Here is an 18450-nt window from a genome sequence, read left to right on the forward strand (position 1 = left end):
ACAACCTTGCACACAACCAAACCGGGTCAGGTTCCGGCATCCCATAACCCCACCTCCACACCCCCAGCACCACCAAGAGTAATTTCTGAGCACAGAGCCAGGAGGTAAGCCCTGGGCACCTCCAGGTGTGGCCCCCAAACCTAAATAAATAAACAAACAAACAAACGCGTGAGCGCGCTCACACACACAAAAAAGTCAAACCAATGGGGGCTCAGGAGTGTGCCCTTTGATTCATTACTTAGCTCCCATTTCCCACTCTGAAAAATTGGAATAAAATAATGACCACGGAACTGGATTTGTGAGAATGAAAACATTAATACAAATTTAAAACTTTGAGGGGCTGGAGCCAGAGCACAGCAGGTAGGGTACTTGCCTTGCACATGGCAGCCCTGGGTTCCATCCTCTGGGCCCGCTGGGAGTGATCCCTGAGCACAGAGCGTGGAGCAAGCCCTGAGCACTGCCGGGTGTGGTCCTCAAACAAAACACACAACAGCCTTTCATTCTGATAAACAAAAGGCCACCTTATCTGGGTGCAGTTTCACAGGCGCACTATTTGAGGCTAGTAGCTTGGACTGACTTTTCCCCATCGGTCCCCTGAAGCTGAGTGCCTTACTTCCCGCGGCACATCTTTACGGGGTCTTTGGGGGGGATGGGCGAGGATGGCAAATTTCATAAAGCAATTAATGCAGAATGCTTAACTACATGCGTGTAAGAGAGAAGCCCCTCACTGTGCCCCCCGAGTATGCGCTCAACAACTGCCAGTGTCGCTCCTAACTAACCACAGGGACCCCAATTCCCAGAGGTGAAAAAGAGGCACAATGGGACCGTGTGGAGCTCCCACAGCCCGGGAGAGCTGCCCGGCCATCTGTGGGCCCCGCGTCCAGAGGAATGCATTACATTTTCAACCTCCGCACCTGTTCGCTGGATGGACAAGACCTGCGTCTTACCCAAGAGCGCGACTGTGACCGTGAAAATACTTCGCAATCAGTTAAGTGGCGGTAAACATGGACAATCTACCAGAAGTCCTTTCCCTGTGCAGAGGCTGCGGGGTGGGAAGGTGAATACCAACAGCTGCGAATCTCCAGATTCATTCTGACTCCGGAGCAGCTGTTTACCAAGCCGCGGGCACCACTAGCTGAGGGGTAACCAAGCACCCCCGTTTTTCAAATCACACACAAAAGGTTTTGTTACTTTTCTCCATCTTTCGAGAACATGTTTTATTTTTTTCTTTCCTTCCCCAATTTTTATTTAGGCACAGTGGATGATTTACAATCTTGTTAATAATAGTGTCTCAGGCATAGAATGTTCCAGCTCCACACCCACCACCAGTGCCAGCGGCCCTCCACCAGTATCTCGAGTTCCCTTCCCACCCCTTGAGAGTTATTTTTAAAAGGCACAAACAACTACAATTCTGTTTGATCCGTCTTAAAAAGTACGGACCTGGGTCAGAGCACAGTTACTAAAGGACACAGCTGGAAAGAAGAAAGGACCCACATACCCACTAGATATTGCTCAGACTACTAATATAAGAAAACCAAATTGGAATTCCTGACTCACTAATTGTCCGTGTTCCCTCCCAACTGAGCGGGGCCATATAGGGGCAGGAGAGAACTAGGTGGGATAAGATTAGGACAAGCCTGGCAAGGAAACTCCCCATCTGCCTAGTCCGGACAAAGGAGGGCCTGGGATCTACAGAGATGGTTCTGTCCAACATCTCAACTGTCCTGCTCTTTCTCCCAATCCCAATGCAAAGCTCACCCATCCTCTCCAGGTTAGACACTAGCCCAGAGAGGGTTTTCTCCTTCCCGTCATCCTAGTTAAGGCTGGGCCGCAGTTCACTTGTCCTTCCTCAAATCAAGGCCCGCCTGCAGCTGGCCTCCTCTGCTCTCCTGTGTCCGGACTACCTGAAGGGCAGGACTTGAGGACACCAAGACTTGCCACCCCTGTCACTTGACACCATGAATCACAACTCTGCAAGCCACAATTAGCTTCCACCCCAGCTGAAGCACTTGGAAACACGGAACCCAGTACTATCTGCAAGGAAGGCAGGCAGGTATGAAGGAAAAAGCAACTCTCTAGGCAGAAAGCAAAGTCTACAGGCCAGCATCTCTGAGGCGGACATCATCAGAGCTGAAATAAGGGCCCATCAATTTGGGGACGAGAGAGGAACAGCGACCTCCAGATTGCCAGAAGGCAGAGGAGGCCACAGATTGGCGCTGTAGGGCGAGTAGTTCAACATCCCTAGACCTTACCTCTCTAATCACGTAAAACATAAATAAATAAATAAATAAATAAATAAATAAATAAAAAAGCAACTGGTATGTGAAAGGATGGAGAAATAAGCAGAAAATAAACCTGCAGTCTTGCAGGTAATATGGAAGCTAAACTAGCATTTCTCTTAATTATAATTGTTGAGCATGAAGCCACTCGCTTGAAATCCGAGTATTTAAATAAGCTCGGATAAAACAATAAAAATGATAAAGTATTTACCAAGTATTTAAATAAACATCCATTGATTGTGACTGTCTCCAATCCATCCACTTCAGATTTTTCTCTTGTTCCAATTGAAATTGAGACAAAGAATAAAGTCCACGGGATTAAATGTTGTCTAAGGAAAATTGTCAGGTGCCTTGTTCATAAAGAACAGTATTTGTGGGGCTGGAGCGATAGCACAGCGGGTAGGGCATTTGCTTTGCACAAGGCCGACCCCAGTTTGATCCCCAGCATCCCATATGGTCCCCTGAGCACAGCCAGGAGTCATTCCTGAGTGCAGAGCCAGGAGTAACCCCTGTGCGTCGCCAGGTGTGACCCAAAAGAAAAAAAAAAAAAAAAGAACAGTATTTGTCTGTATAATCATTTAAAGTGTTAAAAAAAAAAAAGAAAAAAACACCTGACTGAACAGGAGCCAGAGAGATAGTACAGGGGTTAAGATGCTTGCTTCGCACACAGCTGACCTGGGTTTGATCCCCAGCATCCCAGACAGTCTCCCGAGCCCAGCAGGAATCTCTGAGTAGACAGCCCGGAGTAACCCCTAACTACCACTGCGTGCGGGCCCTCTCCCCTCAAAAGAAAACAATCTCCATAAAAAAAAAAAAAAATCATCACGCACAATTCCAACAAGGCACGACTAAGAGATCCACTGAAAACTACAAAAATGCAAAATATGCCCCTTCAATAAAATAAAAGACTGCAAAATGTTTTCTACCATTTTCAAAAGTCGCCAGCTGTCGGCTCAAATGCGAAGCACCTGTGAAACGGACAGGACGGAAACTCTGAAGACAGCGCGAAAATGGAATCATCGAAAGCACGAAGCCCCCAAGCCCTGTAGAACTTTTCTCTCAATTTGGATATGTTCGGGTAGTTCTTGGGGCGGGGTGGGGACGCAGGGTTTTGGCCAGACCAGGTGTTGGGAGGCTCCCAGGACACCACAACTCTCCAGCCCTGAGCAACCCGCCCGCCCTAGAGGAGCACAGACGCCAGCAGAGGAGAGAGCCAAGCACGCAGGCCCCACACACTTCACCAACAGTACGTGTTAGATATCACAACAGTCAATAATGAGGTAAAAACATTTTCTCAATAGCTATTTTTTGCCATAAAATTACAGTTCTCACCGACAAGGCAATGTTCTGCAAGAGAAATATACTCATTAGCAAGAGGCTGAAAGGCTGAATCTGTTACTCTAGACAAAAAGCAACTTTCTAGAGAAGTCTGCAGATCTACTGCTTAGGTAACAGCTTTAGACACCCGCCTGGAAAGCTGTCAGATGTCTCGTTCACACAGAGCAGTATTTGTCTGACTAACCATTTTTAAAAAGCCCACACACAATAATGCTGTTTCCCTTACAATTTCTCCATTTGCCCCAATAACATCAATTGTCCTTTCAGCTATCAAAAACATGTGGCACGACAAGTCCATCAAGTAACCCAGCTGTCTGGGAATGGGAAATTTTAATGGAAGAGGCAAGCTACTTGCCCATCGTTTTATCTTACTTTGGTAAGAGTCTTGCTTTCCACTATGAAACAAAATGTTCGGTTTCTTTTTGCATTTAGCAAAGAAGCTAAGAGGAAAAAGCTGCTTTCCATTTATTTAAATCAACTTATTGGACAAATGCAGTAATCTCAAGCAAGTGAAAAAAATGATTTTATATATCATTTTAATATGGTATATAAAATCCATTTCTTCCCTCTTTTTGTGGCTTTTGGACCACCCGAGTCAGTGCTCTGGGCTTACTCCCTGGTTGTTGCCAGGGGACCAGGCTCTGCTGGGGACAGATCCACGGTGGCCACCTGTGAGGCAAGTCCCCTACGTGTTGTACTCTCTTCAACCCTGTCCCTCCCTGCCACCTTTTCTTGGTCTTATTTTGGTGCGACACTGGGTGCTCAAGGGCCATTCCCAGCTCAGAGCATGACAGGAAACAGAGCCCAGAAATTTGGGGTTCATGCACCTCCGTCCCTTGGCTACCTCCATGAAGCTAAAATCTGTTTCTTACAAAAAGCAAATATCCTTAAATGCCCATGTTGGAAAAGGGCTGGATCTTCACTTTGCAGTGGACTCTCCTTAAATGCCTGATGAAAAGCACCAGTTCTCAGGAATAGAACTATGAAACTTCTCTTTCCAAAAGAAACGGACTCAAGTTCTAAGTTTTTGGCTTCCGTCAGTTTGAGATCAAACATGTAGTTTGGTCAGTGGGAAGGCACAAGCCTCATTCAGGCCCTCCAGGTTGAACCCCGACACCAAAAACAAAGATAAAATACTTCACTTCCCAAGTGTATATGGTTTCATTTGACCAATCTGCTGTGGCTAAAATATGGAACAGTACAGCGATTTCTTTTTTCTTTTTGGGTCACACCCAGCGATGCTCAGGGGTTATGCTTGGTTATGCACTCAGGAATTTCTCCTAGCGGTGCTCAGGGGACCATATGGGATGCTGGGAATCGAACCCGGGTAGGCCGTATGCAAGACAAAGACCCTACCCACTGTGCTATCGCTCCAGACTCGCAATGATTTCTTTACATACAAAATTGACCTCAACTAAACAGTCATCTTGGTTTTTCAGATCCCTCGCCATGCAACAAAATATTTTTTATACAACCTGAACCAGTATTTCCACATAATATTGTCCTTAAAGGTTGACAACTAAAAATTAATTTGTGTAGAAGCACAATAAAGTCAAACATGTGTACCGTGCCCATCGTTTTAAAATAACGTTGAACTGAAGAATCTATTGTGGGGGAGGAGGAAGGAATGGCTCGTATCAGTATATATATATATATATGTATTTTTTAGGAATTCATCATCCAAAGGTAGGCAGAAAAATCCCCTAATAGAGAAAGAAGTGTTTCTCCAAGAAGCAAGCCTCTTGAAACGGAATTGAAACACCTTGTCATGTGGTTCCAGGACAAAGAAAGTTGAAAGGATGGAATACAAACTACTCGGCAAATCACACTTATTAACAGGGAAAGCTTGAGAGCAAGATACAGGTTCAAAATTCTGGCCCTATCTTCCAGAAACCTCTAAGACTTCTCTTAACCCCGTTTGGTGCCATTTCTTCACTCGCAAAACTGATGGAGCTAAGTAAACGCTAGCAAGAGTATTATTCACAGGGAGCCCGGCGCTCAGTAAAGCCCACCTCTGAAACAGACCCACTAAGGCAGCGCATCCATCACAGCGGAGACCCCCGAGCCCCTCTTGCCCACCTCCGCCCCCACACCCCAGTAGCGACCTTGCAAAACTGCTAGGCTTTAAAACCCACTCTTTCCTCGCTCGGAAGTGTAACGTCTGGCACTGTTCTGCTGCTCACTTTTCAGTGTAAGGGACTCTACAGAACAAAGAAGAAATCAAAGAGGGAGAGAGTTAAGAGGCATATTCTTTACAGGCAAGAACCCGGGCTCGGGCAAAACTGGGAGTGATGCAGAATTTGGCGGGGAACCCTCACATTCTCGGATCTCATCCAAGGGTCGCGATGTGGCTTGGCGAGAGACCTTGGCCTTGCATGGGTGAGGCCCTGGATTTGATTCCCGGCACAGCACAGGAGTAAGTAAATAAATAATACTACTAATAAAATAATAATATTGCGTCGATCCCCGGCCAACTTGATGGGTTCCCTGCCGGTGTTACGATGCTTTGTAAAACACGATCTCTACATGCACAGTGTGGAAACCGAGTTCTCAGTAACTGCCGGCGGCACGGGATCTCTCGGGCTGCGACCCATTTGCTACAGAGAGCAAGTTCCCAGGTCTTGGCCGCCCCTTCTCCCCCTGCGGTGCCGGGGACCGCGGCCAGGTCTCACGCTTGCAAAGCGCCGGATTCCCCGCCGGCCCAGGCCCCCGGCCTCCAACCTTCCTTTTCTGTTCTCGAGTCCCTTTCCTCACCGAGCGCCCAGATATTTGATCTTTGCTGCAGCAGTTTAAAAAAAAAAAAAAAACCCGAGCGGGCTAGAAATCATGGCCTCCAAGTTACCGAAAAAGGAGGGAGCTCTCAGAGCGATCGAGCGACTGAAGTGGCACCAGGCCCGGAGGCCGCTGGGATTCAAACTCGCCTCCCCCGGCTCCCAGACGGGCCGTTTCCGCTCCCCTCGAGCCCGGGCCTCCACCGCCACCCGCCTCCCCAAACCGTGCAGGCGACAAAACGTTTCCCAGGACGCTTCCCCCCACGCCGCTTCCCTCCTTCTCGGCTGCAGACCCTCCCGATCCAACACCCCTCCCGCCCCCCCCAATCAGGGAACACGCACTACGGGAAGGAATCGGAACAGAGGCTCCCAGAACAGAAATCTGAACTTCCTGGGCCCGGGCAGGTCTAGCGCCACCACCCCCGGCCACCAACCCCGGCTGGGAGGGGGTCCCGGGCTCTTGCAGACCGCGCCCAGGTCCCAAGTTTTCATCCAGGCCCACGATCGGGCCCGGCGGAGGGAGGCGAGGAGGGGAGCATCTCCCGGCCCCCTCTCCGCCAAAGGGGCCGGGGGCGGGAGGGAACCGGAATGCAGCCGCGAAACACAGCACACAAATCCCCCCACACACACACCGTCCCCGGGAAACCCCCCGCGTGCACCGGCTGCAACGCACTTACTCGGGGCGAAGTAATTCCAAGCCTCAAGGCCGGCACCGGCAACGGCGAGGGCTTCTCGGTCCTCCAGCCCCCGGCGCGGGCGGTGACGTCATCAGGCCCGCGCCGCCGCGAGCGAAGGCCCCGCGCCACGCCACGAGCCCGGCGCGCGCGCGCTCTCGGAGGGGCGGGGCCGGCGGCGCGGGGCGGCGCGTCTTTAGTGCGTCACGGGCGGGCTGGGCGGGGGGCCTGGGAACCCGGGGATTCGAACATGTCGCGGCCGAAGGGAGTGGCCGGCCGGGATCCCCGGGCGGGCTTCCGAGCCGAGAGGCCGGGCGGCGGAGGCCCCGTCCCGCAGGGGCTGCTGAAGGCGGCGAGGAAGAGCGGCCAGTTGAATCTGGCGGGCCGGAACCTCGGCGAAGGTGAGATTCCCCGAGGCGCCCGCGCCCTCCCCCGTCCCCCCCCCAGCCGGGCGCGGAGCAAGTGCGGCATCTCCCGGGGGGGTCGTTCCCTGGACTCAGCGGGGGTCCACACCCGCGCCCGACACCTGAGATAAGTCGGGAGAAACGCGGGGCGCGCCCCTTCCATCAGTGGGGGGGACAGAGAGGCCGCGGGGCCCGGGGCCCAGGGAAGGGCAGCGCGGGCCTGGGTACCCCGCCCGCCCCCGGGCAGGGTGTCGGAGACGGTCCAGAGGCCCGCGGCCCCGGGGAATTGCGGGGCTCCGGGTGGGGGTGGTTGGCGGCGTGGCCACGGCCCCTGGGGACACTTGGCGACAATGAATGGAACTGCAATGAGGAAAGCGCAGAAGAGAAGAAAGAGAAGAAGCAGTTCGAGAAAACCTCCCCGTCTGCCCCCAGCGATTGCTTTGTCGGTTCCCCCCCGCCGCCCCGCCCCCAGCTATGATTGCTGTTTTTTAAAAAAAAAATTGTGCCCGGTCTAAAATGCACTGAGCAAACAGGTACTCGCTAAGTGGAAGGAAGGAGGTATGACGTCAAAATCTCTGCTCCGCCTGGAAGAGCTTTTTAGCGAAGGGAACCTACGTATTTTGAAGCTGCAGATGAGCCCGTGCCCTCAGTTTCCCACGCAGGCGTTCCTGTGTAGATAGGAGGGAAGGCGGAGGGGCGATGAGTTCATCTTGACAGTAAATGCTAGTCCAGGAGCCAGAGTTCTCAACGGTGTCCGCACGCCGATCTGTAGCTCAGGCGTTTCGGATGAAATCCCTCCTGCCTCAGCTACCTGGAAGAAGTTACTGTTTGAAGATATATAATAAAATACCAGTGTATCTTTGTAAATTTGTGTGTGTGTGTGAGTTTTTGGGCCTCAGAGGACTCTATATTCATTTATTAGTGTGTTTTCTGTCACACCATTGTAGGTTATAATAGATGTTTGCTATATTTTTGCTAGCATTCAGCTTGAATGGAGGGTCTAAATTCATTTTACTTTTGGGTATGCGTCATTTCCTTTTACTGTTGTTGAGTAATTTTGTTTTATAACCTATTTTACTTATTCTGTTTTGAGTCTCTGGAATCTTAATCATTTTTGGAGGGGGTGAGGGTAGATATTTGCTATTCAGTGTGGAAATTTTAGAGTTTTCATCTTAAAATGCTATTGTAATATAAGCCTGTCCCTGATTTGATATGCCATAACATTACATCCAGGATTTAATTAATTTATTTATTTATTTGGTTTTTGGGTCACACCTGGCAATGTTCAGGGGTTACAATGGACTTTGCACATAGGAATCACCCCTGACGGTGCTCAGGGGACCTTATGGGAGACTGGGATTAAACCTGGGTCAGCCATGTGCACGGCAGGTACCCCACCTGCTGTGCTGTCTCTCTGGCCCTACGTTCAGGATTTTAATAATAATTGTTAAGGGTCTTTATTTTGGGGGACCTATAATGGTGTTGTCTTTCTCATGATCCCAGAGGTTCATGACTTTTTTTTTTTAGTGAAATTTTATTTAAACACCGTAACCTAAAAAGTTCTTCACGGTAGTTGTTTGAGGTATTTAGTCTTCCAGCACCAGTCCCACCGCCAGTGTGCCCTTCCCTCTCCCAGTGTCCCCAGTTTCCTCCCTATTCCCTAGGCCTGCTCCTTGGCAGGCTTGTTACACACACATTGTGTGATGGTGCTACTCAAGATACTGTCAGAGTTTCCTGAGCTCCGAGGTGCTAGTTGAGCCTTCTGTGTTCTTGTTTTCACTCATTGAGCTTAACGGGTTCCTGTGCCACCTTCCCATCTAATTTCTTGTGCTCTTGCTGGGCTGTCAAGCTGTGAACTTCGGAGGTGTCGCGCAGCCGAATATGTAGCTGTGCACTTCCGGGGCTATGGAGCTGGTTTGATCAGCTGCCCCTGTCTCTGGGTGTGACCCCCCGCCCCCCTCCCACCTCCCCCCAGAGCAGCTGTGAAGCTGGGCTGTTGCTCAGGCAGGAGCTGGGTGTTGGTGGGTTCGTAGAATTCGGAGCCTTTGGCAGGTTGGGGACTTCGTCTGTCCCCATCCCAGTAGGGACCAGCCTACCTGGAACAACTCAGTTGCCAATGTCTCTCTGAAGATCCATCATCCTTTTTTTTTTTTCTTTGTTTTCGGGCCATACCCAGTTGTCCTTGGGGCTTCCTCCTGAATCCAGCCTCGGGGATCACTCTTGGTGGTGCTGGGGCTAGGGGGGCCAGGACCAAATCTGGATAGTCCACATGGACGGCAGGTGCCTTTCTCCCTCCTCCCTCTCTGACCCCCAGACTCACACATCTTTAAGAAATGATTGCATGTGCACACCTGCTCTCTCTATGCATGTGCACCTGTGCCCAGCACATGTATGTATGTGTGCACAGTGCCCAGCAAGTGCCCGGGTGACCGCTCTGGGGTTGGGGCTCTGCTTGCAGGGCAAGTACACCCACCACTCGGGCCATCTCCTTCCTCTGCCCTTCATTCAGCTCCTTAGGTCGCTTTTTAAGCACAAGCGTTTTGTTATATATTGTTTTGCTTTTGCCTTGTGTCTGGGTTCTGGAGCATCGTCTCCATGACCCAAATTCTATGGCACATCAGTAATTTATTTTCCAAGAATCGCATTGATCTTCAGTCAAATACATAGGCCTTCAGGCCTTCAGGGGTAGGGCCTTGCACGCGGCCGACCCGGGTTCAATTCCCAGCATCCCATATGGTCCCCTGAGCACTGCCAGGAGTAATTCTTGAGTGCATGAGCCAGGAGTAACCCCTGTGCATCGTGGGGTGTGATCCCCCGCCCCGAAAAAGGAAAAAGCAAATACATAGGCCTTCCCATTTCTAGGGATGTGTTTTTAGAGTGTAGGGACACGTTTTGAGATGCCAGTACTAGGCTGGTCTAGTTTGTTCCCCCAACCATCCATACCTACACATGCAAAATATTATAATGACGCATTTTACTGTGCTCTCAGTGGGTCATGAAGAGTTAATTTGTTCTTATTTGCTTCAGAAGTAAACCTTTAGGGGTCAGGGATAGTGCAAGGGTTAAAGCACTTGCCTTGCATGCATCCATCTCCCCTCCCATACCCCACTCTCATTTGATCATATGAGCCCCACATATGGTCCCCATTATACCCCCAAGAACAATCCCTGAGCAGAGCCCGGAGTAAATCCTGAGCAGAGCTGGGCGTGGCCCATCCTCCCCCACCCCCAATATTTTCTGTTTTGTTTTGTTTGGGACCACACCTGGCGATGCTCAGGGTTTACTCCGGCCTCTGGGCCAAGGAATTACTCCTGACAGTTTTTGGGGAACCATGTGGGATACTGGGGATCAAACCCCGATCAGCTGAGTAAGGCAAGCACCCTACCTGCTGTACTATTGCCTCGGGCCTTCCCCCCCAAATTTTTAAAAAGTGAAACCCTTCATCCACAAACAGAAGCTTGGGTAGATCCATATTCTGGTTTGTTCCCATTTGCTGGCAATTCAGAGGTAGGAGCAAAAGGAAGCAGATACTACTCAAATAGGGAGAAGGAATAGGGGTAAGAGTTTGATCTCATAATTTATTCTTTTTTAGTTGAATCACTGTAAATCACAAAGTTACAGAGATATATCTGATTTTCAGGCATGTATTGTTCTGACACCCGTCCTTTCACCAGAGCCCCCTACCCTCCACCAGTGTCCCCAGTTTCCCTTCCACTGTGGCAGGCGCTCTCCCCTCCCATGTTGTCCTACTGTTTTCTTCCTTAACTTACCCGCCTCACCCCTGGCCAGTATAAGCTTCCTGCTGAAGACCAGTTCTCCAGCTCTTTGCTTCTGTTGCTTTGAGGCATTTGAGGTTCCCTACGAGGTTTCTTTATCCCACATGTGAGAGAGAGCATTCTGACTCTGGTCTTCCCCTTTGGTCTCTTTTCACTCAACATGATGCTCTCCAGATCACCCACGTAGCAAATGGCATGAGATTATCTTTTTCTTACGGCTGAGTTGTGTTCCATTGTGTATGTGTACCATCCATTGTGTGTGTGTACCATAGTGCCATACATTGGAAGAAGAATGTGTATTCTGCTTTTGGGGGATTAAAAGTTATATATATATATATATGTATATATATATCATACAAGCCCTTCTCTTCCATTTCTTCCTTCAAGTCCACTATTTCCATGCCGAGGTTTATATTACTTGATCTTTCAAGTGGTGATAGAGTAACATTGAAATCTTCAACTATTATTGTCTTGTTATCGATGTCTTGTCAAGTTTTTGGCAGTTGTTTTACATGTTTTGCTTTTCCCTAGTTAGGTGTATATTTGTTTAGGAGTTCTTATGTACAGATCCTTTCATCATTAAGAAATAGCCCTCTGTCTCATAACTTTTTATTTATTTTTATTTTTTTTGGGGGGGGGGTTTGGGTCACACCCGGCGATGCACAGGGGTTACTCCTGGCTCTTCACTCAGGAATTACCCCTGGCGTTGCTCAGGGGACCATATGGGATGCTGGGATTAGAACCCAGGTCGGCCGCTGTGCTATCGCTCCAGCCCCCTGTCTCATAACTTTTTAAATTCTGAAGTCGCTATTGTATGACACCAGTATGGCCAAACCTTTCTGCGAGGGTTGTTTGCTTGAAATATTATCTTCTAATCTTTGAATTTGAGTTGGTGTTTGTCCTTACAGCTAAAAATGTTTCTTTCAATCAGCCTCATCAGTGGCTGAATAAATAGCAGTACTCCTACATTATAAAAAAATTTTTAAAAAGTTTCTCTTGTAAGCAGTAGCAGGTTGGACTCAGTTTTCTAATCCATCCTGCCACTCAGTGTCTCATCATAATTTATTCTTATATGAATGTCAATACATCATATTTTATGAATGAGCACAATATAGTCGTAAGGAGTCTAGGAGTTACTTTGCATCTGTAAGTTCATGACATCAAATTGCTTTTCCTGAATTGTACTTCAGTGTCCTGAACTTGAAACTTTGACCATGCCTGTCCACTTACTTTGTTTTAAAATGATTGTCATTGCAAGGTATCAGCAGTAATTGCCTTGATTAAGAATAGCCAAAGTTCTGGGGGCTGGAGCGATAGCACACCGGGTAGGGTGTTTGCCTTGAACGCGGCCGACCTGGGTTCAATCCCCGACTTCCCATATGGTCCCCCAAGCACCGCCAGGAGTAATTTCTGAGTGCAGAGCCAGGAGTAATCTCTGAGCATTGCTGGGTGTGACCCAAAAAGCAAAAATAAAGTGAAAAAGAATAGCCAAAGTTCTAAACCATTTCCATACCTAGTCCCACTGTTTCCGTGGGGTGTGCCTCCCCAAGCAGTGCTCGGGGCCTGGCCCTGCAGATTTAGTGTGTGGCTCCTCTGCTCGGTGCCAGGTCAGGACCGTCTAGGCCACATGCGTGGTGCTGAGGGTGGGGACATGTTGGTCACACACTGAACTTGGCACCTTGAGCTTGCCAGGCATGTACTCCGGCCCTGTGAGTTTACTTGCATCAAGGACCTACACAGTCCACTTAAAGTAGCTTTGCCACAGTACCTCCGCAGGTGGATGGCTCGCGGAGCTTCAGCTAGTACGGTGGTACTCTGTCGCTTTGGGGGCGAGAGCTGGATTTGTGTGCGGCTAAATCGCTCTGCTTGCTGCACTAGAATTAGTGTTGGGCCTCGGGCTGAGAAACGAAAGGTGGGGCCGGAGAGATAGCACAGTGGGGGAGACACTGGCCTGTCACACAGCTCACCCAGGTTCTATCCCTGAGCACAGCTGTGTGTCACCCCTTCCTCCCCCAGAACCCCCAAAAGAAGAAATGAAATTGTGTGTCACATACAATAGAGAGCAGCTTGCAGTTCAATGGGTTTTTCCAAATCCTCACTGAGAGGCAAGGTACCGTTCCTCTGCCAGGGTTTGATTCCCGTTTCTGCCAGTTACTCAGCATCCACCCCAGAGTGAGTGATACATCCTGTGTGTCTGTGTGTCTGTTGTGTGCTTTCCTTGTCTGACATAAGAATAGTCCCAGCACCTCACAGCATTGTTGTGAGATGTCAGTGAGTTAGTGCCATAGAGAATTGCCTCGTGCGTGTAACTGTCAGCTGCTGTTCTTCTGGTGCCTTTTCACATTCAGTCTGTACAGCCGGTGCAGGCTTGCGCCATCCCGTGGTCGATAACTGTGTTTTCCGTACTGCCCTGTGGCTCTTCACATGAGAGTAGAGCCCCTTCTCTGTCGTGTGCTCCGTCTGCCACGGCATGCTCTGTGGAGCGTGTCACAGTAAAGACCTCGTGAGTGAAGTCGGGGTGAGAGCTGCTGGGGCCAGAACGCTGGGATAGCCCCCCCCCCCCCAAAGAAGAAATGACATCATGCGTCAGGTCCAATAGAGCAGCCATGGGGTGCATGCCTTGCTCACAGCCTGCCCAGGTTTGAGCTGCGGCACCATAGACTGTCCCTAGAGTGATCCCCTAGTGCAGAGCCAAGAGTAAGTCCTGAGCACCGCTGGGTGTGACCCCAGAACCGGGGGGTAGGGGGCAGAGAGTGAGAGCTTCTTTGTAAAATACGCAGCATGGGTCCTGTTTGAGAAGAAAATCATCTCCGAGGTCTAATCCCAGTTCCTCGCTGCCCTTTGATGTTGTGCTGACTGGGATTCATGTCCTAGTGCTCGCTGGGGCACACACTGACTAGTTTGGGTGCTCCCACACAGTGCTCACAGGCTCCATACCCTGCAGCTGTGCTCACCCCCATGCTGTCCTGCGGGGTGCCCAGAAATCACTTGCGGCTCTGGATTCCTGGGAAACGGCTGCCAGGCCCCTGCCTGGGCCCACATGGGCAGCCCTGGAGATGGAATTCTGGGCCTCGCGCTTTCGAGGCCCCAGCCAGAGTTACTCCTGCCTCTACACCCAGGAATCACTCCTGGCAGTGCTCAGGGGACCCTGTGGGATGCCGGAGATCAAACCCAGGTTGGCTGCGTGCAAGGCAAATGTCCTCCACCGCTGCACTGTCCAGCTGGCCCGAAAGTTTCTTTTTTTTTTTTTTTTGGTAGGGAGAGAAGGTCACACCCGGCAATGCACAGAGGTTATTCCTGGCTCATGCACTCAGGAATTTCTCCTGGCAGTGCTTGGGGGACCATACGGGATGCTGGGAATCGAACCCAGATCGGCCACATGCAAGGCAAACGCCCTCCCTGCTGTGCTATCCCTTCAGCCCCCGAAAGGTTCATTTTTTAGTAGGTTATTAACCCGTTAGTAACCTTATGCCACTAGGTACGGCATTTCCTTTGTTTCTGATGTTGTTTTTCCTTGGTGGTGGCTTTGGACCTAGTTCCCCCGTGTGTCTGGAGAATCAACTTGGACGTCCCCGAGGAGGCCAAGCAGAACCTGTCCTTCAGCGCTGACGAGCGGTGGTGGGAGCAGACGGACCTGACCAAACTCATCCTCTCCAGCAACAAGCTCCAGGCGCTCTCGGAGGACGTGCAGCTGCTGCCCGCGCTGACCGTGCTCGATGTAAGCTGACGCTCCCCGCACGCACAGCCGTTCCTCAAAGACACGCGCAGAGTTTTGCCTCTGGGGGGCCAAAATCTCAGATCGCACTGGTAGGACGCAAGCGGCCGCCTGGTTGCCTTAGGGAGTCGGGAGCCGGGACACCCGCGCCCAGTTCTGCACTCGCGCCGGCGAGCCGGAGTCAAGTTTGGGCCTGGAGTCTGAGCGGGCGGGAATGCCGCTGCCTGGTTTGGGCCTGGAGTCTGAGCGGGCAGGAATGCCGCTGCCTGGTTTGGGCCTGGAGTCTGAGCGGGCGGGAATGCCGCTGCCTGGTTTGGGCCTGGAGTCTGAGCGGGCGGGAATACCGCTGCCTGGTTTGGGCCTGGAGTCTGAGTGAGCAGGAATGCCGCTGCCTGGTTTGGGCCTGGAGTCTGAGCGGGCGGGAATACCGCTGCCTGGTTTGGGCCTGGAGTCTGAGTGAGCAGGAATGCCGCTGCCTGGTTTGTTTCGGATTGTGCTTAGAGCTCGGCAGGGTCACCCACACACGGAATCCGCCTTCTGGCAAGTGATGCTGCTTACCACGAAGGTTAACTGGAGGCCTTCACACAAGTACAGAAGATTCAGGGGGGTTGGATTTTCTTTCTTTTTTTAAGTTGACCTCCAACTCCAACACATTTAAAAGTGTGTGTGTGTGTGTGTGTGTGTGTGTGTGTGTGTGTGTGTGTGTGTGTTAGGGGCCACACCAAGATGGGGGGGGGTGGATTTTCTTCTTTTTTTTAAGTTGACCTCCAACACATTTAAAAGTGTGTGTGTGTATGTGTGTGTGTGTGTGTGTGTGTGTGTGTGTGTGTGTGTGTGTGTTAGGGGCCACACCAAGATGGGGGGCGGGTTGGATTTTCTTTCTTTTTTTTAAGTTGACCTCCAACACATTTAAAACTCTGTGTGTGTGTGTGTGTGTGTGTGTGTGTGTGTGTGTGTGTGTGTTTTAGGGGCCATACCAAGATTCAAGGGGATTGGATTTTCTTTCTTTTTTTAACGTGGCCTCCAACACATTTAAAACTGTGTGTGTGTCTTTTAAAACTGTGTGTGTGTTTTAAAACTCTGTGTGTGTGTGTTTTAAAACTGTGTGTGTTAGGGGCCACACCAGGTGGTGTTCCACGGGGGTTACTCCTGGCTCTGCCTACAGAAGTCACTCCTGGCTGGCTTGGGGACCCTGTGGGGTGCTGGGGATCAAAGCCAGGTTGTCGCATGCAAGGCGAGCCCCTTACTCTCCTACTATTGCTCCGGCTGCTCATTTAAATTATTGAGCGTGAATTTTTGTGGTTTTTTTTTCTTCAGGCAATGTACTCTTAGTCTTTCGTTGTCATATGATGGTCACGGAAAGCCCGAGTGATTTCTTTAACAGCCTGCAGGCTTCTTGGATCCCCTTCGTTGGGGGTATCAAGACATCTTCAGTTTTTTTTCTGGAAGGGTGGGGTCGAATCCCACCTTTGAGCTTTTATTTCCTGCATAAGTGGATTATTGGCTTAGGTGTTCTCTGTGTACCTTGAAACTAGTAGGATTCTGTGAGTATGTGATAGAAATGCCCCTTCTCATTTTTTGTATACTTGATGTAATTTATACTAGTAGAGGTCTGTTAGTTTCTAACAAACACCTTCATTTCTCATTTGAGATTGAAATTCCATTCAAGAGCACTGCTTTTTAGTTGTAGTGCCTAAAATTGATGTCTTAGCATTTCATAATTTCTGAACAACAATTTGATCATTTTCAAATTCCTTCTCTTTTATGCATAAATTTCCAATTACCAGTAATTGCAAATTACCAGTAGTTCGTGTCAGTGCTATTGAATTAGAATGGGATAATTGTTGAACAATTTTGTATAATGTCAGAGCTCATATTATTAATTGAGATAGTATTCAATATTAACTGTGTCTCCGAATAACTTTTAGATACATGATAATCAGCTGACAACCCTTCCTTCTGCTATCAGAGAGTTAGAAAATCTTCAGAAACTTAATGTCAGGTAAAATTTAAATGTTTTATTTCAGTATTGTCACTGTCACTGTCATCCCGTTGTTCATCGATTTGTTCGAGCGGGCACCAGTAACGTCTCATTGAGAGACTTATTGTTACTGTTTTTGGCATATCCACTACGCACGGGTAGCTTGCCGGTATTGCAATTACTAAATCTGCTATTCTTTATTCTAACTAGATATTTTAATTTTTATGATACATTCTTTGAATCTCTTGAAATAACCACTTCAAGAAAAAAAGTATTTAGAAATATTTGAGGTTAAAGAGTAGAGGAGGCCAGTGAGAGATTCTGGCACTCTAGGGGTGGAACTGGCGTGGTAAATATATTTGAAGGGGCGTGAAACTGCACAGACACCGTTGTAAACTAGTGCTACCTAAATAGAGCGTACATTTCAAGGAAGTGGTTAAAGACAGAAGAAGAATTTTAAGTTCTCAGGATTTTACCACAGTTTGTTTTGAAGTTCCCTGTATGTTTTCAGGTTTTACAAATGTAGCGCTAGTTGATTTTTTTAAAAAAAAATTAATGAAACAAGTTTTAATGATTTATTACTGTTTCTTGACAACTTATGTTTTGTTTGTTTTGGGGAGGGGGTGTTTTACTTTTTGTTTTCGGGTCACACCCTCTCGTGCTCAGGGGACCGTAGTGGCGGAGCTGGGGATCGAACTTGGTCTGCCGCGTACAAGGCAAGCGTCTTACTACTGTGCTGTCGCTCCAGCTTTTCAGCTTGAGTTCTTTAGGTTTGGGGTTTTTTTTTTGGTTTGGAGTCCACACTGCCTGTGCTGAGGGCTCACTCCTGGCGGGGTTTGGTGGCTCATAAGGCGTGCCCGGGATCAAACCCCGGCCGTGCGGAAGGCGAAGGCAAGCATCCTACCCACTGTACTTCCACTCTGGCCCCTCGGCAACATAGATTTTCAGTTACTTTGATTTTCTAAAGAGCTTCTGTGTTAAGCAGTAGGAAGAAATTCTACAATACTTGTTTTAATGATAAACATGTTACGGGAGGGGACCGGAGCAATAGAATACTGGGTAAGGCAGTTGCTTAGCACGGAGCCGACCTGGGTTCCATCCCCAGCTTCCTGTGTGGTGCTCCGAGCACTGCCTGGAATGATCCCTGAGCACAGAGACAGGAGTAAGTCCTGAGTACCGCTGGATGGGACCCAAAACCCCACCCAGAGAAAGAAAATTCCCTGGTGAATTTTCAGAGGACTCCCGAGTTAGCATGGAATGTGCTACAAGTCAAGCCAGGTGGCCAAGGCGCTAGCTAATCCCTACAAACCCAGACTTGAAAGAAAGACCATTGCCTTGGGTCTGTATATGCACTATTTAGTGAAGATATCATTTAGACAAAAAAATAAAAAGCACGAGTGTTCAAAACTTAGTTTGTGAAACTGTCTTTTAAAGTGAGTACCTGGGTCCAGAGCAATAATACAGCACGTAGAGGGTTTGCCTTGCACAGGATCCACGGGGCTCCATCCTCAG

At 49.4% G+C, this 18450-nt stretch overlaps 2 protein-coding genes across 3 annotated transcripts in view; one reads left to right on the forward strand and one right to left on the reverse strand.

Moving 5' to 3' along the window:
* SRSF11 (serine and arginine rich splicing factor 11) overlaps nucleotides 1-7190 on the reverse strand; it is a 39176-nt gene extending 31986 nt beyond the window's left edge. The window contains exon 1 of one of the 2 annotated variants that reach the window (XM_055138686.1): nucleotides 7066-7190. The gene's annotated coding sequence lies outside the window, so the exon portion shown is untranslated. The remainder of the gene's footprint in view (nucleotides 1-7065) is intronic. The other variant, XM_055138687.1, reaches the window with a different exon arrangement.
* Nucleotides 7191-7275: 85 nt separating this feature from the next.
* Nucleotides 7276-18450, forward strand: part of LRRC40 (leucine rich repeat containing 40) — a 38660-nt gene continuing 27485 nt past the window's right edge. Inside the window, exons 1-3 of the mRNA XM_055138684.1 lie at nucleotides 7276-7463; nucleotides 14779-14960; nucleotides 16886-16959. Coding sequence (XP_054994659.1) covers nucleotides 7313-7463; nucleotides 14779-14960; nucleotides 16886-16959 — 407 coding nt within the window. The 5' untranslated portion in view covers nucleotides 7276-7312. The remainder of the gene's footprint in view (nucleotides 7464-14778; nucleotides 14961-16885; nucleotides 16960-18450) is intronic.

The sequence above is a fragment of the Sorex araneus genome, chromosome 5 (assembly GCF_027595985.1).
Source record: "Sorex araneus isolate mSorAra2 chromosome 5, mSorAra2.pri, whole genome shotgun sequence".
Taxonomy (NCBI): Eukaryota; Metazoa; Chordata; class Mammalia; order Eulipotyphla; family Soricidae; genus Sorex; species Sorex araneus.